We start from the raw sequence: 22978 nt of genomic DNA, 5'->3' as shown, positions 1-22978 counted from the left end.
CTAAGGGTGGAAGAGCTCTGGAGGCTGAAGGAGGTACAGGAGTCCCTGTGCAGTGAAGGCAGTTCTGTTCCTAAAACTATCAGTCCAGGATTTGTGAGCTCATACAACAGTTAGAAGGCTTTGGAACTCTAAAGGTAGTATCTATGCAGAAAATGCTGTCTGTATACCGATTTATATGTCAACCAGCCTCTGGCTGAAGATCATAATCTTGGATATAGTTTGTGTGTGTTTATGCGTAAATTTGTGCCTTAAATAGGTCTGGATAGAAGCTCATTCCTGTCTTCTGAAAAATTTGTCTTCTGGAATTAAAACAGGAAAACACTGAGCCGGGCGTTGTGGTACACTGCTGCAATCTCAGCACTCTGGAGGCTGAGGCAGAAGGATCACAAGTCAGAAGCCAGCCTGGGCTACATAGTGAGTTCAAGGCCAGCCTGAACTGCATAGCAAGACTCTGTCTCAAAAAACCAAAAACATTTTTTTCTTTCATTATAGAGTTTCCTTTTCTCTTTTTTTTTGTTGTTGTTTACGAAAAGTTTTACTAATGTGTTAATATTTCAGCACAGTTATTGCAATGGGTTTAAAAGGTAGACAGACATGCTATTACAGGCTATAAAGTAATAAAGGAGTTTTATACAATTAAAATAATACACAGACCTATGAGATTTACTGAATAACTCCCAGATCCAGAAAAGAAATTAAATCTGAAAGATGAAATCTAGTATTAGCACCTATAATACCTCTGAAAATAAAACTTTTAACTGCTTCATTCTTTCCTAATATATTTCTTAACTTTCTCTCAAATATTGTGCTGTCAAATCCCCCAAACAATGAAGGGCAGCAGAAACCAATACTAAGAACACAGAGACAAAAGAAAAGCTAGAAATATAGACTCAGACTTGAGGGTCTAACTTGTAAGTCCCTTAACTTTAACCAATCTAAGATCTCAGTGCACTGAGTAATATATATGAAGACTCTATGAATCATAATGTTTGCCAGTATATACAATATTATTCCTCTCAAAAATTTCCCCTCATAAGTTACAACAAAACTATAGTCACAATATGTATTGCACTTGCTTATTACACACTCAGGGAACACAGCAAAGACATTTATGTGTTTGGGTTTAGCATCCACTTTATTGTGCTTCCTTATTTGAGTAGTGGACAAGGAACACATAGCACATCTTCCCAACATTCAAGGTAATGCAATAAGGAGGAGGCCTGGGGAGCATATCTTTTCTCATTCTGTTCTTGGATGTATTTGGAGACTTCAGAATCTTCTCATAATTGCATAAGAAGATGGATATGCATAAGAAGATGGTGTGCCCTATTAAACAAGCCAAACAGCCTGCAAGATAGGATTGACTGGCCCCTGAGCTTCTCTACTTCTGCATAAAGATTGTTAAGAGTTCGCAGTTTCTTCAAACTGCAACCTATCAATCAGGTTCTCCAGCTCCGCAGGGAGCTTGTTCCGGAACTTGCAGGTGTTCTCCTGCTGTGGTCTCTGAACACACACCTCCCCGGGCATCCGCGCCTGCTGAGGCCTCCTGGCGAGGACGGATGGCCGCGCTGCGAGTTGCGGAAGGGGAAGCAGCTCGGGTCAGACCAGGGGCTGGACTGGGACTCTGGGCTGTCAGGCCTGGCCCCACGACTCCCCAGCCCGCTCACCGCCCCAAGAAGTTCACAGCCTCCCCCTCTGCCCGTGCTTCTGTAGCAGGGCATCAGCCACCACCCCGGACCCCACATTCCGGTCCGCCCGGGAAACCCCGTGTTTGTATTTTTTGAGGAAGGGTCCCTTACGTAGTCCAGGCTGACCTTGAGCTCACTACGTAGTGCAGGCTGGCCTCAAACTCACAGCATTTCTCCTGCCCCAGCCTCCCAAGTGCTGGGATTACAGGCATGTGCCACCAAACCTAGTTTATTGCTTTTCCCTTTATTAAAGAAAACTAGTACTACATAATTTACAGTTCATCAATATTTATTATGTTTTTAAAAGCATTTAAAATAATGACAGTTTGCACATCCTATTTTAAAATTGGTATTTTAATGAACTTTTATTTGTTATTACTAATTTTAGGAGAAATTTTGAAATTTTTTTTTTTTTTTTAGAAATTTTGAAATTTTAATGTTGAAACAAAAATATGTTCTTTTATAACTTGCAGTTGAAAATGACCTGTTCATTTTAAATTTTGGAAAAAATTCTATGCTGAGCTGGGCAGGTTAGTATACACTCTTATAACCCCAGCACTCTGGAAAGCAGAGCCAAGAGGATGACTCAATCAATGACTCAGTGAGGCCCTTTCTCAAAATAGAAAATATTTGAGAATGTGGTTTGGTGTTCTAGTTCAGGGATCTAGTTCGGGGCAAAGGCTGTGGGTCCAATGCTCCACACAATAAAAGAAAAATTCTAGCCTGGAGATCAGATTTAACTCTTCCTGCATTATTTATATATTTGGATTATTTTTAAAATTGCAAATGAAAAATTGGGTTTTAATGTGACACAGAATCATAGAGACTTAAACCAGGTGTGGTGGTGAACTCCTATAGTCACAGCACTCCGAAGGCTGAGGCAGGATGATCAAAAATTGGGGGAAAATAAGCGTGGAAACAAATTAGAGTCTAACATTTTTTGTCATAAAAGTACTTCCATTGCACTATTTGTTAGAAATCATTCTAGGCATCATTTGTATGGATTTATTTTCAGTTATATTCAGTGGAAAATGTCTAATATTTGTAACTTTCTGGGGAAAAGACAAATTTGACAATGCTGAAAGCATGCATTGTTTGCAAACCGCTGCCACTGCAGTCACAGAGCCCAAGACCCTTAGAGGTCATTGCCAAAGACAGATCCTCTTCTCCAGCGTTCCTGCCGCACAGCATGAGCCCGGCCTCCAGTCTCCAGGCTTCCAGGCTCCAGTGTGTGTGCAAGCGGGGTCTCCAGGCTGCCTGGAGGTTGGAGTTACCCAGGGGTTAAAGAGCACTAATGCCTGGGTCTCATGTCCAGAGCTTGTGACTGAATTCTTCTGGGATGTGGCCTGGGCCTTGGCGTCCCTAACAGATCTGCAGGGGACTCCAGAGGGCAGGCAGGTCTGGGAAGGGCTGTGTGTGGAAAAGCCCATCACTGTTCAACAATAGGGAAGCACAGGGTAGAAACCTGACCCATGTTAGGAAGATTCTACAGTCCCTTAGATATCACTTGAGAGGAGTTACAGCTACACACATACACATGAACGTGCACACAACCTGTGTTTGTGTAACATACAGGAAACATTTCAACTTATATTTCAGAACAATTTCATGAGAAGCTCTCACACTGAAACAGCGTCTGTGATGATGGGTTATAGTGGAAGGTACTGGACTAGGTGTTAGAACTCCAGCTCTGTCACTCTTATTTCTAACCCCTAGTCTGGAGGAAAATATCTAGAAGTCCTACTGAACATTTATTTTTCACTTTTCAATACTAAATGTCTTCAGATTCAAAAAGTATAAAGAATTCCTTTATGTCCTTCACCTAACTTTCCCAAATATTGACATCTCATATAACTATAATAAAATTAAGATAAAAAATTAACGGTTGTATAATTCTATAAACTAATGTGCAAATTTTGCCAGTTATCTGACTAATATACTTTCTGGACTGAGATCCAATCACATATTACATTTAATTGTTTATGTGTTTGTTAGTTTCAGAAAAAAACACATCTCTCAAAAATAGTTGGAGTGATACTATGGTGACCCTTATAAGTCCTGTGCTCTCTATATACAACTGTAATTTTTCTCAGTATGAGGGACTGAATCCAGGACCTTCACACTGGGCCTTTTTTATTCTGAGACAGGATTTTCCTAAATTGCCCAGCTAGTGTTGAACTTGGAATCCTCCCACCTCGGCTTCCCAAGGTGCTGAAATTACAGATATGCACCACTGTGCTTGGCTCTTGTACAATTCTTTTTGTGCTGCAACATTTTAGCATTGGTTAAATACATTATCCTTCATCTTAAATATGTGAGTGAACATTTTTAAGAACAAGGACATTCTTTTATAATAACCATCATATAATTATCACATTCTGGAAATTTAACACTGTTATAATATGGATCATATGACTAAGTATCATATGATTCATATATAAATTTTACTGTCTTGATACTGTCATGTATGCTGATTTTTTTTTTTATCATCCAGGATTTAATCAAAGATAATGCTTTGTATTTAGTTGCCCTGTCTCTTTGATCTGGAACAGCTTTCCGGTCTGTCTTTCCTGACACTGACATTTTTTAGGAGTAAGACTATATAAGTAGGCATGGTGTGTAACACCTGTAATCCCAGCTAGTTAACGACGCTGAGACAGGAGAACGGCAAATTCAAGGATAGCCTGGAAAAGTTACTGAGGCCCTGGCAAAGTCAAATTTTTAAAAGGCTGGGATGTATCTCAGTGATAGAACATTTTCCTAGCATGCACAAGGCCCTGGGTTCAATCCTCACTACTGAACAAAAAGAGTAGAGTGAGTCCCCAACTTATGAACGAGTTCAAATCCAGGAGAATGTAAGTCGGATTCATTCATAAGTATGACAAAGTGAGTCTTATACACCTTTGACAAAAATATACAGTGCATATTGCATTGCTGCTTCCTAGAAGTCCCCTCTGCATCACCACTGCTTTTCGTCTCGCTTCTGGACATCCTGGGCTCTGAAGAAGAAGAAGATGATGATGATGATGATTTTTTGAGAGGAACTTTTGCTTTGTAGTTCAGGGTAGACTTGAACTTGTTGAGATCCTTCTGCCTCAGCCTCCTGAGTGCTGGGATTACAGGCATGCAGCACCACACCTGGCATGGGCTCTGGTTGAGCACTGCACTGCTTACTATACACTATCACACTGTACAGTAAGCACACAACATCACAACTGTGACAATGTCTGGCAGACACGTAAGCTACTTCTGCGATTTGTTTGCATGTTCATAATGTGAGGTCCATACGTATCTGTGAAAGTTCGCAACTCGAAGCTGTGGACCAAACCAATAAAGAATAATTACAACACTGTGCATTCCTGAACAGATGTTAAAACCTTGACTCATGACCCCAAGCAGAAAGCTGGCCTTTCTCATCTACAGCCGAGATAGGTCCCACGGAGTGGCACATGCCTTAGTCTCTTAATGGGAGGCCGAAGCAGGAAGATCATAAGTTAGGGCCCTGCCTTAACTAGGCTTAATTCAGTTTAACTTAAATTAGAGCCCCAACTTAGTGAAACTCAGGCTTTAAAAAATAAAAAAGTGTTGAGGATGTAGCTCAGCGCAAAGCGCTGGATTCAATCTTCAGTGCCACAAAGAAAAAGTTAACTCCAGCGTCTACAGACCTCCCTGGCCACCGAGTAGACTTCTCAGAGATGGTGGTGTCCTGGGACCTGCTCTGCCTACCCGGGCGCCCTTCCCGCGCTGGAGCGGCCTCGGTACGTCAGTCGGCAGAGACACGCCCTGCCCAGTTGGGCGTGACTCACACACGCACTCCCGGGTGACCGGCTGTGGGCGTGCCCGGCCCCAGCTTTCCAACCAGAGCCCTCTGCTGTGGGCAGAGCAGTCGGCCTTTGGAAGTCGGAGCGGACTAACTGGAATCTGCTTCTGTCTGAAAAGGGGACACCAACTACTTCATGCCAACATTGAGGGATCTGAAGATTTAGAAAACGCAGATGTGGCCATGAGGAACCCTTCTGCCAGCGCCCTCGAGTTTTTCTGCCCACTCTGTCCTCACGTGGTCGCGCCGGCCTCTCAGGAGCTTCTGGGTTGGGAGCTTCCGGAAAACCAGAGGCCCCGCAACGGCAGATGCATGTCCGAGGGGCCCAAAGCCCTCCTCCGGGTGGTGGTGCCGCTGCTTCTCGTGGGGTGCCTGGCGGACGCAGGTAGGAGCGCGCGGCGGGCTGGCTGGGGGGAGGGGCGCTAGAGGCACATTTTTGGAGTGGCATTATTAGCCAAAATGAAAATTATACTGTGACAGTTTACAAATTTGACAATGCTGAAAGCATGCATTGTTTGCAAACCGCTGCCACTGCAGTCACAGAGCCCAAGACCCTTAGAGGTCATTGCCAAAGACAGATCCTCTTCTCCAGCGTTCCTGCCGCACAGCATGAGCCCGGCCTCCAGTCTCCAGGCTTCCAGGCTCCAGTGTGTGTGCAAGCAGGGTCTCCAGGCTGCCTGGAGGTTGGAGTTACCCAGGGGTTAAAGAGCACTAATGCCCGGGTCTCATGTCCAGAGCTTGTGACTGAATTCTTCTGGGATGTGGCCTGGGCCTTGGCGTCCCTAACAGATCTGCAGGGGACTCCAGAGGGCAGGTAGGTCTGGGAAGGGCTGTGTCGGGGCCGCTGGGCTGAAAGGGGGTCAGGTGAGGCGAAGTTCCCAAAGAAAAGAACGTGCGTGGAGCAGACATTACCAGAAAGCAGGAGCCAAACTTTAATTCTCAGCGTGAGTGTGAGAGTTAGACTGCAGCTGGGGGCCCGAGCTACATGTCTTTTTCATCAGCTTTTCTGAGACGCACTTAAGACAAAACAGCCGACACTTTGCATAGCTGTGTGGCACGTGTGTAGTCGTCCCTGCTGATTTATTATTTTTATAATAAACTGCACCCTGCGCCTGAGCTAAGCAGGCTTTAACTCCTTAGATGCCTGGGCTTTGACACATCTGCCAGTGGCCCCTACAGGCCACACTGGAGAAAGCACATCACTGGCAAAGCGCATCACTGTCCAAGTAGGGGACCACTGGGACAGGAACCTGACCATGTTAGTGGATTGAGTCACTTCGGCGATTGAGTCATGTCCGGTGTCTGATAGCTTGGTTTTCTCTGATATGGCTTTGATGGACTCTTACAGGGAGTAAAAAGGGTTAGGAAGAAGGATGCCTGTTTCTAGCTGGGAGAGTTGGGTTTGCTGCTCTTCTGAATCTCCACCTTCCCCTCCATGAGCTCTCGTTTCTGTTTATAACCCTCAGAGAAGGTGCCTGATCCAGTGATGAGTGATTTGAGGTCTCATTCAGCAAAGGCCATAAGCCATTCACTATCCCCCTCTCATCACTGCCTCATTATTATAATAATAAAAAGAAATGTAAAACACATTATAATTTTCCTTTATTTATTTATTTTTTTTTAAGAAAAATAAGGTCTGTGTAGTTAAGGCTGGCCTTGAATTCACCATGAAGCCTAGGTTGGCCTCAAACTCGCAGCGATCCTGCCTCAGCCTCCTATGTGTTGAGATTACAGGTGTGTGCCACCCCATGCCTAGCACATTACAATTTTCAAAGGGCTTTGAGGCAGGAGGCTCACCATGAGTTAGAGGCTAGCCTGGGCTACATAGCAAAACCCTCTTGAAAATATCAAACAAAAAATAATAAGCTGGCACCAAACACGGCTCCAGTCTTCTTAATGTCTCTCCAGTAGAGGAGGTCAACAGCCAGGGAGCTTGCTGGTGGGGTGGAGGGTGGGGTCCAAGAGGGCTGGGCCTGAGGGCTTATGCCAGTAAGGTATGATAGCCTGGCTAAAGTAGTGCAATTAGCAGTACCAAGAGCATCTGACACAGTCTAGCAACTGACAGTGGTCCCTATTATTTGGTACCTTTAACCGTATGAGCAAGCGCTACTGTTGTATAACGAAATCCAACATAAGCCAGGAGCTTGTATGCAGTGAGTTTCCCTTTAGTAGAGTGATTTTATCCAGTGAGAGGGAAATTTAAGGGGGATAGGGGATGAAACGGAGAGATAAATGAAGAGAAATATAGAAGCAGGGCTGGGGGGCAAAGGATGAACACCCAAACTTTGGGATACTGGAGGAAAGGACAGGAGAGAAAGTATGAAGGAGGAACCAAAGGAATATTGAAGCGAACCAGAAAGGCAAGAGACAGTTTACTCATATGAAAGTTTCATAAAATCAAGAGAGGTAGTTGAAAGAAAGAAGAAGAATAGAACAGAACAAGAATGTATAAAGCCTGAACAACAACAGAAACAAAACAAAAAAAGCCAAAACGCATCCAGACGAAAAAAGGGAAACGAATCGAGCAAACAAGGAAAAAAAGGAAGATAATAAAAATACTAAAATTCCTCTGGTGTCCGCAGTTCTGTGTCAGTGTCCCAGGTCGGAGCCCTAAACGCGCTGTTTCTGACTTCCGTAGGTGGGACCTGGGGCCCTTCCCGAGTCAGCTGACTTCCAGCGGTCTCCTGAGCCCGTCCTCCCCGCTCTCTCAGCCGGGCAACGCCCTCTGGTGGAGCCAGCCTGAGGCCGTTCTCAGGGTTGTGCTCTGTTGGCCCCTCTGTTCCTCACCTTTGATTATTTTCACATTTTGGCCGTATGTATTTGTGTGTGTGCGCGTGTCCCTCCTTTGTCCCACCACTGGCTAGGGTCGTTTGCTCGTTGGTGTCCGCGGTCGCAGTGCAGGGGAGGAGTCTCCTGTTGCTGCCACCGGCCAAGGCCGCTTGCCCGCCTGCCTCTCTGGTCGTAGAGCAGAGGAGATGCCTCAAGTCCTTTGTAGCGAGGGCTAATTTTAGTGGCCCTGGGTGGTTCTGGGAGTAGAGTTTGGCTGGACCCTGTCCCTGAACATAAATTCCCTCAATCGGCTGACCAACTGCCGTCGGTCCACAGAGACTGGATGGCTCTTCCCTTCTTTCTCAGGGCAGCAAATCGAGCTTGGAAAGAATCGATGGCGTTCTGCTGTCAGGGCAAGCGTGTGCCTCTCTGCACAAAATGGCGGCCCCCGGCTGGACCCCCCCCCTTCTAATTCTCAACATAAATGCTTTCAATGTGCTGACCAACTGCTAGCAGTCCACCATGACTGGGCGGCTATTCCCTTCTTTCTGTCAGGGCAGCAAAGCGACCCTGCAAGAAAGCGACGCTGTCTTATCAACGTTCAAACGGGCGCCTCTCTGCTCAAAATGGCGGCCTGAGCGCCACCTGCTGATGGCGCGAGCCTCACTATTTCCCCCCAGAATGGGCGTTCAGGGAATACTGTGTTGAGCTTTCGAAGCTGCCTCGGGCTGTATCAGACTCTCCGGATCCAGGTCCAGTCTCTATTTCTCAGTAAGCAGCAAAGTTATTTTCGCAGATCCTTACTGCTGCGGGTACACAGCTGATCCTCTGAGTCACGTGGTCTTCAATTCGAGTCAGTAATCTTATTTCTTCTGTAGCAGTGGAACCTGTTTTCTTCTTTTCTGTCAGTTCCTTCGAGGTTCTCCCGTTCCCTCTACACTTTTGTTTGTTTCTGGGGCTGTTAATTTCCAGGCTCCTGGCACCTTGTCCCGGAGAAGTTGTGTACCACTGGCAATCAGCTCTGAGTGTGTGTGTGTGTGTGTGTGTGAGATCACACCCATCCGAAATAGTTTCAGCAGTACTACGAATTCTCTTATGTCCTGATCTCATTCTCTCTGTACAAGTTTTTTAAAATGGGTTTCCCCCTCTTCTGTTAAGAATTGAGCCCAGGGTCTTTGCACTAAGGTAAATTCTCCAGCTCTTTTTAATTTTTTTATGTGAGACAGATTCACTAAGTTGCCCAGGCTAGGCCTAAACTTGCGAACCTTCTTCCTCAGCTTCCCAGGGTACTATCATTACAGATGTGCATAACCATGCCTGGTTCTCTGTGCAATTCTTTTTGTACTGAAACATTTCAGAATTATATTAAAGGTTTTATCTTTTATCATGAGTATGTGAATGAACATTTCTTAAGAATAAGAATATACTTTTATAATAACCATCATATAAATACAGTGGTGTGTCAGTTCACAAACAATTCTTTTCACAATTCTGGTCACAGCATTGCAGTTCAATTGCAACCAGAATCCCAGAATGAATTCTGCGACCAGAATTATAGAAAGAGTTAAATTTGTGAACCAAGGTATCAGTGTTTCAAATTCAGGAAATTTAACGTTGTTATGATACTGTTGATTTAACATATGACTCATATATAAATTTTGCTCAATACTGTCACATATGCTGATTTTTTTTCATCACCCAGGATTTAATCAAAGATCATGCTTTTCATTTAGTTGTCATGTCTTTTAATTTCCTTGAATCTGGAATAGCTCCTCAGTCTGTCTTTCCTTATATTAACATTTTTAAAGAATACAGATTACATAAGTAGAAATGGTGTCAAACACCTGTAATCCTAGCTAGTTAGGAGGCTGAGGCAGGAGGACAGGAAGTTGAGGCATAGTCTGGACACCTTAGTGAGGCCCTGCGTCAAAGTAATATATCTAGGTGGTAGAGCATTTGCCCAGCATCCACAGATACCTGGGTTCAATCCTCAGCACTGAAAGAAAAAAGTCTGGGGCATTTGTTTTATAGAATGTCTCTCAGTTCATTTGTCTAAACTAGTTGCTGTGAGCTGTCGCAAGAAAATATTCCAGACACATTGTGTTTTCCACAATACCAGAATTTATTAGATAACAAATTAACTACCTACATCTAGTTCAACAGGCTTATCTTCCAAATTAGCCTAGATTTTGCTTGATAGCCATTAGCCAGGTTATTTATTATTATTAATATTATTGGTACTGGGGATCGAACTGGGGTCCTTGTGCTTGCAAGCCAGGTGGCGGAACCGCTGAGCTAAATCCCTGGCCCAAGCCAGCTTCTTTTATTACCATTTTACTAACATCTCTAACACTCAAGTCACACATCACATAATACTGTGAAGTGAGGTAAGATTATGTGATGAATGTTTTACATCTGCAGAAAAAGACATTACCATTATTCCCATAAAATTCTCCACCTTGCTTCAAATACACTTATCCCATCCTTCTTGCCACTTCCTGAAGCAGTTCTGGAAGTCTTCTCTTATGAGCATCTTTAGAGGTGGGATCAAAAAAGCAGTGAATGCTGCTGCCAAGTGTGGTCCAACAGAAAAGGAGGCTAGTACAAACACGTGGTGTGTCCTCGTTCCCCTTCTTCACCTGGCCTAGCACCGTGCAACTTCTGACACTTCCCCAAATTAAACATGACCACGAAAGGTAAATATTTGGAATCAATCCAGGATATCGAGGGAGCCACAAAGGTGCAACTAAAGACACTCATGAAAGAGGACTTCCAGAACTAGCTTTGATAGGTCATGTGTGGATTTGCTTCTGACTGAAGCAGATTAAGTTTACAGGTGATCATTTTTATAAGCATGATTAAGTGCCGTTATCAGTTTTTGCCTTATGAGTGTGCTGTGCAGCTGGGGGTGTTCTTTTTCATGAGTTTGTATGTCTAACACCTGGTCATTTTCTGTTTGCACAGACAAGTGACCAGGTCCTTCTGTCTCAGCATTTACACTCAAAATGAAGCAGATTGCTGCTTTATAAAGTAGGGAAGGCACAGCCTGAAAGCTGTTCCGTATAACATGGAGTAACTCACAGGAGGGGACAGCCCGCTGCACACACCAGTGTTTCTCAAAGTGTGGACTGTGATTGGTGCTGATCCATGCAGGGTTGTTACCAACAGTGAGGAGGCCAACACCAAAATAGATCTTACTTGTGACAGTGGAGATCTGTATCAACACTGGAAAGCATTTTTGTGCCTGGTGACATTGATGATGAAAATTGGGAGCTTATGTTATCTTCTGATTTCATTTTTCTAATAATTCGCTTTTATTGGATTTTCTAAACTATCAGTCCTCAGTGGTTTGAGCCTTTTAAAAATGGGGGCCCTGCATCATAGCAGCACTGGTGTAGAATGAGATGCTGGAGGCTCAGGACTGTGCTTTACTTTCCTCTGAATCCCTTATAGCTTGACCAGGCCTGCAGAGTTCAAGAAAGGGTTGTTGTGGGCTAACCTGAAATGGCCCATTCCATTTCTAGAGATTAATTCTTATGTAGAGTCCAAATCTATTTCCCCAACTTACGTTTGCCTTCAAACACATCACATCACATCACATCACATAGCATGTCCACTCAGGTTGTAGCTTTTCAGAGATTTAAAGATGGGAACCATGATTTAAATCCCTGGTTGAAGCTAAAGGAGCTCATTTTAAAATTCATTTATAATGATTAGGATTAGGTTTAACTGAAAACTGTAACATTCTGATAGTGAAAGGTGCTCCTATGGATATAAACAAAACTACTGTGCTTCTAGTTGTGTGAAAGTATACCACCTACAACTGTGTATAGCATGTAATGATGAGAATACATGACACTGATTTGTGTATTTTCTGTGCTATGCTTTTTAATCATTTTAGAGTGTACTTTTTGTACGGTATAAAAAGCTGTCCCATAAAGGGTGATGCAGGCAGTAGCTTTGTGAGCTTGTGTCACCATGTCTCTTGGTCTCATCAAGAAGCCACGGTGAGTGGTTGACCCATCCATTTAGGTTTGTGTGAAGTTCACTCATTGATGTTCACACAATGATGAAACTGGATAATGACAATTCTTATGCCCATGTCAGTTAGTGACCCATGACGGTACTCTGAAACATATAAAACATTGTCAAAAGAAATGTAAGAAGATCTAAGTAAATGAAGAGAAAATGTTCTATCTCCTTCTGTGAGGCTGCCATAGCCAATGCCACAGATTGGGTGCCTTAAACAGAGATTTGTTTCTCACCGCTCTGGAGGCTGGGAAGTCTGAGGTGAAGGTGCCTGCTGATTGAGTCTCTGGTGAGGGCCCCCTTCCTGGTTTGCAGGACACCTCTTGCTGCGTCTCACACCAGAGGGGGAGATCTTTCTGCAGCTCTTGTTCCAAGGGCACTAATCCCATTCATCGGGCTCTGCCCTTAGGACCTAATCACTTCCCAGAGGCCCTGCCTCCAAACACCATCCCACTGGGAATTAGGCCTCAAAAGATGAGTTTTGGGAGGACAAAAACATTGAGTCCATAGCTTGTGCCACAAACATGTTCATGGATGAAATTGTTAACCTCATAAAGATGGCGGAACTCCCAAATTAATCAACAGATTCAGTGCAGTTCCTATCAGAGTCTCAGCTGGACACTTGGTAGAAATTGATAAGCTGATTCTGAGATTCACATGGAATTGCAAGGGACCCCAACAGCCAAACTAATCTCAAAAAAGAACAAAGAGGGATCTTATGTGGATGAATGGGGTCCATGAACTGAGAGCCTGTGTACTGAGTCTTCTCACACCTAAGGCAAAAGGAATTTATTAGGTGATCATGTGAGAGAGTACCAAGGATCCTCATAATGGAGTTGTGTTATTTTCACAGGTTTTCTGGAAGTGGTGATGCCAGGAAGGCCTCAGATAGCACCACTGAATGGCAATGTCACAATCTCCTGCAAAGTCCCCGGCTGCCCCAGGCTGGACACCAGGATTATGGGCGTTACCTGGTATCGGAAGGATCCTGTGTCTGAAGCAGAGGTCAAGGTGTTTGAGCTTTATGGAGACTGGCAAAAGGCATTCCGACCTGGGGCCCTGGTGTCTCCACAGAGGCTGAAGAGGGGTGACGCCTCACTCCAGCTGCCTGGGGTTGGGCTGGGGGATGCAGGAGAATACCGGTGTGAGCTGACGGTCACCCCTCAGAAGGCAGAAGGAAGGGTCTTGCTGAAAGTTCTCGGTGAGTGCCTGAGGGCAGTGCCGTGCAGTTGCCATGGTGCTGGTCCTGGGGTGGGGATGCAGTTGGGCCATGTGGGGCAGAGGGTTAGTGTGTGGGTCTAACCCAGACATGGGCTCCCGTCTTGGATAAAACCTTGAGCCAGTTATTAGTCACTCTGAACTTCAATGCTCTACCAAAGAGGATTATAGGTAAGATTTTAGGCAAATGCAGATGAAATGCTTAGCATAGTGCTTGGTCCCTGTAAGTGCACAGTAATGATAGCATTACAAGTTATATAATTCACCTCTTGTATGAGCAGTCAGTGTCACTGAAGAAGTGGCAGGTCACTGGGAAAGGAGAGATGGGCTCTGGCTGGACCCATCTGGATCCTGTTTTGGCTTTACTACTTCTAACCTGTAACTGTGGCCAGTCATTTAATATCTTTAAAGCGGAATTTTCCCATGTACAAAATGGGCTCATAACTTCTACCTGCCTCACAATAAGATATGAGTAAAAGAAGGTATGGTGGCGCATGCCTTTTAATCCCAGTGACCCGGAGATTGAGGCTGGAGAGTCTCAAATTTGAGGGCAACCTGGACAACTTAGTGAGATTCTCTTTCAAAATAAAGTAAAAAGTATGAACAATAAGCACAGATGCACAAGATAAAGCGAACAAATTGCTGAGTAGTAGCTCACTGGTAAGGGTGAAAATATCCAATTATTTGCCTGTTGTAATGTAGGTAGGTTCTCATCAAGGCTTAAACCATCTTCAAAAAAGCTCTTTTGAGCTTCTCTTTCCTGTTTTATAAAGGAGTTTGATATGTGTGTGAGCTTCATGGTTTATTAGTTTGCTGCGCTACCATAGCAAAGCAGCACTGACAAGGTGGCTTAACCACGGATGTTTATTTTCTTACAATTCTAGAGACTAGAAGTCTGAGATCAAAGTTTCAGTTGTGTTGATTTCTTCTGAGACCTTTCTTCTTGGCCTTCTGTTGGTTTTTCCTTATGATCTTTTCTGTCTGTCTGTCCTAAGTTTCTGTTCTTGAAAAGACACCAATTACAACAGATTAGGACCCACCCTGATAATCTCCTCTTAATTTTATTAGCTCTTTAAGTTTCAACTCTTCACATTCAGAGATATCAGGAACTCTGGGGAGGATGTATGAATTTTAGGGAGACAGCGTTCATAACAAAAGAGTAGCATTTTGAAACCCCCTTAATTGTATGTAGAACTTTAATTACTTTGTACATGTTAATATAGGAGTACAGAGGTATAGCGGTTAGAAAAATTCATTGATTCTGCAGATTACAGAAACCCTGAAATAACAGTGTCTTTTAAAAAAGGAATGAATAGACTTACAAGATAGTCCAGTGGGTTCTCATTTACTCCCACCACTGTGCAGCATTTATCCTATCACTAACAGCTTGGCTTAGTATGATGCATTTGATTTAATTAATAAATCAATATTGATAGGTTACTGTTAAAGTCCATAATTTATTCAGATTTCCTTAGGTTTTACCTAATATCCTTTTCTGTTCCAAGATCCCATCTAGAATACCACATACTTTTTTTTCCCAGTACCATAGATCGAACTCAGGACCTTGCGCTTGTGAGACAGGCTCGGTGCCACTGAGCTACATCCCTGGCCCTAGAATAGCACATACTTTTTTTTTTTTTTTTTTTTTTTTTGGTACCGGGGATAGAACTTGGGTCTTTGCGCTTGCAAGGCAGGCGGCGGAACCACTGAGCTAAATCCCCGGCCTAATAGCACATACTTTTAAATAATTTTTTTTTTGGTACCAGGGATCGAACTCGGAACCTTGTGCTTGTGAGGCAGGCGGCAGCACCAGTGAACCAAATCCCTGGCCCTAATAACACATACTTTTAGTTTGCATGTGTCCTCAGTCTCTTTTTGGCTGTGACAGTTTCTAGACTTTCCTTGTTTTTGATGTCCTTGACAGTTTTGAGAAGTACTGGTCAAGTTTTTGTAGGATGCCACTCTCTTGGGATTTGTTTGCTGCTCTTATAATGGGAAGGGCGCTTTGGATTTTGGAGGGTGATCGCAGAGGTTAAGGGTGTTTGCACTGCATCATGTCCAATCACATAATTCGTGACTGTTCATGTTGAGCTTGATCACCTCAGTGCAGTAGTATTTGTCTGGCTCCTTCACTGTTAAGTTACTCTTCCCACCTGCTTCTGTGCTGTGCACTTTAAGAGGAAGTCACTCTGTGTGGCCCCACTTACGGAGTTATGCCCCTTTCCCTTTGGAATGGAGTGTCTCCCTGGTTTATTTAGAATTCTTCACAGGAGACTTTTGTTTTGTTTTTGTCTTTGTTTGTTTGTTTGTTGAGACAGGGTCTCACTATGTAGCTCAGGCCGAACTCTCAGTGCTCCTCCTGCCTCAGCCTCCTGAGTGCTGGGATCATAGGCGTGCCCTACCACGCCTGGCTTGTTTTTGGTTTTGGGGGGTTTTTGCCATTCATTTATTTATTTAGTCATTTAATTTTGGTTTTATCAAAGTCTATGATCCAGGGGCCAGGGATTTAGCTCAGTGGTTTCACTGCCTGCTGCGCAAGCTCAAGGACCCAAGTTCGATCCCTGGTACCAAAATAAAAAAGTCTATGATCCAAATGAATTAATTTTTGTAGAAAGTGTAAGATCTCTGTGTAAATTCCATGTGGATTTATTGCATATGAATGTGCAGCTGTTCCAGTACCATTCCATGTAAAGACTTCTCCTCCAATTACCTTTCTTCCTTTATCAAAGATGAACTGAATATATTTATGTTGTTCTATTTCTGGGTGTCCTGTTTTATTGATCTATTTGTCTATTCTTTTATCAGCACAGTTGCCGGGAGATGCTTTAGCCACTTTTATTATATTTGAATGACTAGACCCAAGTTCATACAGCTACACCTACCTGGAATAGAATTGAGCGTGCATTTAACTTGAATGTGTCACATCCAGCTAAGAATGCTCAGGAGAAGAAGTCTTTGCAATAACAGAAGGCTTTCTGTACATTCTGAATAGTATCTGGCACGGAGTAGTTGAAGAAACTCTTTCCAAAATTACAATGAGAGTTAAGGTCACAGCATGGCAACATCCCACTGGCAGTGGAACCTGCTTACTTAGACTACCTAACTTAAGCAGAGTCCCATTCAGTTCATTCAGCATTCCTGAAGTCTTTCCCTGGGTAAAACATCATGGTGAGGGCCAGAGATTTAGCTCAGTGGTTTTGTTGCCTGCCTTGCAAGCGCAAGGACCTGAGTTCAATCTCTGGTACCAAAAAAAAAAAAAAAAAAAAAAAAAAATCAGGCTGGGAATCAGTTAGTTTCTACCCATTCTCTGAGAATTCCCAGTCAGTTAAGGCAACTCATCAGGTCTTCAGTTTATTGCTGGGGATGCTTTTAGCATCACCTGTGTCACCAAATCTCCATCTTTGAAAGAGCGGATGCCTATGTTTTCTGTCTTGCCTGGTTACAGTAAAAGTGATGCTGATGTGTAGGTGTGTCAGAAGCCAGTTACCATGAGGCAAGGGGAGAAAAAGGTAGTTGGTTTTTGGGCCAAACTCTATTACTTCTTTTCCCTGGCAGCTAAGCCAGACAGCACAGTGAAGGAAACCATGGTGAAAAGTAATGACAGACAGCTCGTGTGTCAGTCAAGTGGATTCTTCCCAGAAGCCATAAACATAACATGGGAGGAGTGGACCCAGAAGGTTTCCCAGGACCAAAGGATTTCCAAGGACATCTTTACTGGTCCCACCATCAAGAATGAGGATGGTACATTTAATATCACCAGCTACTTGAAACTCAATGCCTCTCTGGAAGACAGTGGCACCATCTACCAGTGTGTGGTGGGGCACACATCCTTGAACGCCCCCCAGAGGCTGAACTTCACACTGCCTGTGAGAGGTAAGTGTCTTATTGCCTATTTCCTCCACTCTTTACCTCTAGGGCATATAGTTAAACTCTTTAGTTCCTGGACAGTCTAGGGTCTTTGCTAGTGTTTGATGGGGGAAAAGAATAAGCCTGAGCTAAGGGAGCAAGCTGTGGTCTGGCTCAGCTCAGCCCCAGAGGAACAGTCTTAGTCAGTCCCTGTGCCAGGCAGATGGTGTGGTAGGTGGAAAGGGGTGGTAGTCATCAGGTGGAAACAGGGCTACTTGTTGGCTCATGGCAGCTTCAGGTTTCTGGATAGTCCTTGTAGCTTGGAGTGGGAAGCTTATCAGCTGCTAAGGAAAGGGACAGGATTTTGCCTTTGTCCCCTGATGATACAGATCTAGTCCCAGGGAATGGGACTAGGACCCCTTTTAGTCAAGCTCCAGATCCACCATAAACTGCTGTCTGGTAGAGGCCAAATTAATAGTCCTTAACAGGCTCTGTCCCAAGATGAGAGGGGACAATAGGAGTGATCCTCTACATGCCCACATTTCTCTCCAGACATACCCAATCCTTAGCGAACAGATTTCTTATAAAACCTTCCTCTTGTTGGGTTTTTTTGGCTCATATGTTGGTTGACTAGTTCATATATCTGGTGTTGGGTGGGGAGGACTCTGTTGGTTAAATGAATATTCCTGAGACAGCTAGGAGGCCTGGAGAATGTGAATGGGATAAGCCAGATTAGACCTTGGATGATCCTAAAAGGAGAAATGAATTGTTCTTGAAACAAGGGCTGGGCTATGTATCACACTGCGCAGTAAGCACACAGCAGCACAACTGTGGTAATGTCCAGCAGACACGTGAGCTACTTCAGACCCGTGATTTGTTCACATCTACAAATGTTCGTAATGTAAGGTCCACTTGTATACGTGAAAGTTCACAACTTGAATGTTCATAAGTTGGAGACTTACTGTACTCCGTTATGGGAGATGTGTATGATAGGAATGGTGATACCGAGACCTGTATGCTGAGCTGGTTGTTGGATCTAGGAAAATGACACAAAGTGCACAGGTGCTAGCAGCAATTGTGTAGGGTGTCTAAGGCCCTTGCTAAAGGATTCTTCTTACTGTTCTTTTCTTTCTCTCTGCAGAAGCTGAGAAGATACCTCTATATTTAGTCCATATTGGACTCATTATTATTGGGTGTTTTGCTGGATTGATTTTAATAATGTGTTATTTATTTTGGAGAAGGTAAGGGGGTCTGAAAGAAAGTGTAGTCCTTTGTTTTAGGCTTGGCTCCAAGAGCTCAGGATCATGGTCAGTGGGTGAGGTCAGGGAGTTCTGAGGGTTGGTGCTGGGGTGTTGTAAGTGTGGGGTTGGTTCTTTCTGATGTGTTGGGAAATAACTTTGCCATGGGATCACCATGTATTGGTTTATGACTCTGGGGAGAGTCATTGTGGAGCTTCCTGTGTCTCCATACAATGCAAGCGTCTCTGTTGATTGAACCTAATCATATGAGCTCAGACCAGAGCTTTGAAATATATGTAGGCTGTATTGTTTCACACACAGAGAAACCACAGCTGAGAGAAGAGAATTCACTCCCATCATTGCTCGTGTTTACTTCACACTTCAGTGGAATAACTCACCACCAGCTTTCACTGCCTTCACAGACTCTTCTAACCTTAGTTTATGTTTCTATACTAAATCCTTGATTGGGGCCCAAATAGCAAGTGACAGAACATTAGCTCTATAGACCCAAGAGACCAGATAAATGTGTTGGTTAAAATGGTTCTAGATGATACAGTTCTTCCAAGCTATTTATGGGCCTGCCAAGGAGAAATCTGTGCAAGAGGCAGCACTTCTCACTGTAAATGAAAAATGGAAAATTGAGTTTGTCAAGAAAAAGGCTGCTCATCTCACATTGCTTAACTGATTCATGGAACTTATTCTCCTAGTTGGAGCTAAGCCAATGAGGAAACAGGATGTAAAGTGGTTTTCACATGTTTCTTGTGATATTTGTGATTGTTTTCATATATTTGTCCTTTCTCTGATTCTCATATGCAGATGCTATTGTTATAAAGCAACATCCAGCAATGAAACTGAAGAAGAAAACACAGTCCTGAATGTGTGGTACTTTACACACATGACTCCAATCCTTCACGTGTCTCTAAGTCGCTGTTTGTTGCTGCATAGCTTTGCAGTGCCCCCAGTCCTGGGCAGTCCCTTGACACTGGGCTCAAACATGTGCCTTGCTCCACACAAGAAAGTGACTCCAGGCCAGTTCCCAGTTTAGCCAATGAGAGGCCTCTCATGTCTTCCTTTACTGTCTTTGGTGCCTCTGATATGAGAGGAGAATGAATCCAGGCCGGCCAGCAGGAGGATGTGCAATACAGGAAGCAGAGCCACATCATCCTAGGTGAAGTGACAGCCATTCCTCTCTGCTTAGGCAGGTGTAGCTGTAGTTAGAAGAGCTGACAGAGCCAACTGTAAAGACAAGAGAGATATGTCAGGCTCGACCTAGTCATGACATGGTTAATGAATATGCTCTTTAATTCCAAGCTACAGTTTGACAAGATACAAAAGTACCGCAATAAAGCGGGGAGCTGATGCAGGTGTTATCTCTACCTGACACAAGTCATGCTGTCTCAGAGCAGACAGAGCACAGAGCACAGGATGGGATGTTCCCAATATAGAGATAACAACTACAAAGTATAGCTTCTTCTCAGTGCAAAGCCATCTGATACTGTCCATGCATCCACCTGGACTGCTTCATGGACTCAGAGTCACTCTTCTATTCCTTCTCCACTGCGCTGCCCCTGGATTCATTCTTCTGTCCTAGATTCATTCTTCAATTTTAGATATCGAGCAGGTTGAGAGTTATAATACTTCCCTTGTTTGGATTATTTTGTTTATTTGGTGCCCTATTGCAGTGGCACATGCCTATAATCTCAGCACTTGGGAGGCTGAGGCAGGAAGATCACTGTGAGTTTGAGGCCAGCCTGGACACAGTGAATTCAAGGCCAGCCTGAACTACATAGCAAGGCTTTGTCTCAAAAACCACAAAGAAGCAAACAGAAAGCCACATACCCACACATTTTATATATTTATATATATATATATATTTCTATTTATATTTATATATATTTATATGTTTTTGTACAATTATTGTGTTAGGTTCACTTGTTTCATGGCAAAAGCTAAGTGACCGCTACTCAGGAAGCTGAGCTTCAACCCCGAGGGTGTGGCAGGCTGGAGATGTGCTGCCTAGGCCCCTTTGACAGAGAGCCTGGGTGAGGACCACAGTCAGCCAACATGGTCTCAGCCATGTCCATCATGCTTGAGCCCATCTGTGCTGTCCCTGCATAGTCCGAGCCAATGCCTGGTCCTTCTAGGAGCTCCTGTATAATGAGATTCTCCTTCTCCATCCTCCACCTGTCCCCTCTCCCTTCGCAAATGGCCTGCACTGTGGTCTGAGGCTTTCCCCTCCTCCTCCCTTTCCCTTTTATTTCACAGGAATTACTCCCAAGTCCTGATTGAACTCAGAACCTTGAGTTTGCCAGGCAGGTGCTGTGCCGCTGAGCTACATCCCCAGCCCTTGTTGTGAACTTGTGATTCCCCTTTGGAATCTGCTTCCCAGAAACTCAAAGGGACCCAAAAAGGGACTGAGCAGTGTACTGAGGGACATGGTGCTTTCATGGCTTCATCCAGACGGACAGCAGCTTTTCTCTCCTGGAGACACACAGCAGAAACCCCTCCAGAGAATGAGGATCCAAGTGGATGGTTTTTCCTGACAACTGAGACCACTGCTGAAGCACAGAGTGTTCAGGCTGCCCTCCCAAGGAGAAGGAACTGTACAGTGATTCTCATTCCCCTTCTAAGATGGGAGGGGAAAAGAGCACACAGTTGGAATTAAACCAAAGAAAGTTTCCGTTGTGTTTACTTTCCTCTGGGTTACCCTGAAGTTACCCTTCCACCTTCCTCAATAATAATGGTATTATTTCAGATGTAATAGAGAATAACATGAAACATTGTAGCAGACATCCCTACCCAATACTAGCAGGCTATGAGTGGCACATGCTTCTTGCCTCCTTAATTTGGCTACATTGTTTTACATCAGGAATCAGATCAAAGCCCTATGTGACTCAAATGGGCATGCCAGGTAGCAGAATTGGGCTACTATTGCTCCTTTGCTAATGGCTGTCACTGAAGACTAGGTTCTGGTCTGTGAAGTGGCAGGGCTCTGCTGAGTTACATGCCGCTGAAGTCAGGGTGACCCCAATTAAAATCCTTTCCCCTGAGTTGTGGCTTCTCACTGACCCAATGGGTTGCTTGCTTATTGCACCTGTCTCAGTACTGGTTTGTTCTATCCAAGCAAGATAAGCAGTGCTTACTCCCTAACAGCCCTGCCTGGTGCCATCATACCAGGTGCTCTGCAGTATTTCACTAGATGCTTTCAAAGCATACCCTGCTCCCTATTCCTTGAAACAATTGTATTTAATAAATACTGGATGCATTTGCATCTTTGTCTTTGTTGCCCAGAGCAGGATTGATAAGGCCCCAAGACGTCTAAATTTTGTTTCTTGTCTTTATTTTTTAGCCTTGTGCTATAATGGCTCACAGGAGGCCAGGACCCACAACAGGGGTTCTGGAAATTCCCCCTTCCCTGGTCCCTATAAAACAGGGCTACACAAAGTCTGCTTTGCTTCAGCTGGGGTGTTCATGGTCTGATTAGGAGGATTTTGGGACTTATTTGTGCTGCAAAGAGTGAGGTCATTTGCTGATAAGGAGGTTTAGGATTAGCAGAAAACAGTTTACTTGGGCTGTAAACTGATGAAAACTGTTGATAGTGCTGACCTGTACTGTTCACCCATCACTGCTTCCCAGTGAAGATAATGTATCCTGCGTCAGATGTGCACTTTGTATCACTTGTTCTGCTCATTAGCATCCAGGCATGGAAGGAACTGACATCAGGCAAAAGACAGATCACCCCCAGGAACCCAGGTGGGCTGGTCTGGCAACCTGACCTTCCCAATATTATAGTAGCTATGCTAATTAGATAAGTTGTAGGCAGTTAGAAAAGGGCTGGGCCCTCAAGGGAGTCAATACAGAAGGATATTGAGGCCCATCTACTCAAGGCCAAGACTCAGACTACTACACTCACATACTTCCCCTAGAGATAAGTAACAGTGATAGACATTCTAAATAGGCATCACTCACCTTGGCTGGGGACCAAAACTTCCCTAGGCCATTCCTTCTGGAAAATCCTTATTCGTTCCATGCATACTTGCTATGTGACTTTTCCCCCAATTTGATCCCCATCTAATATTATCTAAGGCACTGTACCTGTATTTTTATTAGTTGATCATGGTTTTGTCCCACTTCATGCCCACCTAGTGATTTTCTACTAGATCTTATCAGTTGACTATAGTCTTGTCCCACTTTGTACCTGCCTCACTTAATGGCTTTGGTCCATAACCCCCCCGACCCCCCGGAGAAACAGGGTTCCAGGCAACTCGCTTTCTGGGTGTCCCTTCCTGTCCCTCTTAGGCAGGAGCTGCTTTTCCCTCAATGAATTTCCCTACTCTTAACCTCTGCTGTTCCTATAATTCATTCTTTGA

At 44.1% G+C, this 22978-nt stretch overlaps 1 protein-coding gene across 2 annotated transcripts; it reads left to right on the top strand.

Annotated features, from left to right (window-relative positions):
* Positions 1 to 5519: 5519 nt before the first annotated feature.
* Positions 5520 to 21286, top strand: Ncr3lg1 (natural killer cell cytotoxicity receptor 3 ligand 1). Of its 2 annotated transcripts, none has more exons than XM_021263863.2 (5): positions 5520 to 5893; positions 13160 to 13507; positions 17080 to 17397; positions 18512 to 18611; positions 19425 to 21286. In XM_021263863.2, exons 1-5 carry the CDS (start codon positions 5692 to 5694, stop codon positions 19651 to 19653), a joined length of 1197 nt encoding a protein of 398 aa, XP_021119522.2. In that variant the 5' UTR covers positions 5520 to 5691; the 3' UTR covers positions 19654 to 21286. The 2 variants fall into 2 exon arrangements, with proteins under 2 accessions (XP_021119522.2, XP_087067726.1); XM_087211600.1 differs by lacking the exon at positions 5520 to 5893 and adding an exon at positions 5904 to 9048.
* The last annotated feature ends 1692 nt before the right edge of the window (positions 21287 to 22978 follow it).

Source organism: Heterocephalus glaber, unplaced genomic scaffold (assembly GCF_053883595.1).
Source record: "Heterocephalus glaber isolate CG9 unplaced genomic scaffold, H.glaber_assembly_v1.0 deba00001428, whole genome shotgun sequence".
NCBI lineage: Eukaryota > Metazoa > Chordata > Mammalia > Rodentia > Bathyergidae > Heterocephalus > Heterocephalus glaber.
This window is presented reverse-complemented; position numbering and strand designations above follow the sequence as displayed.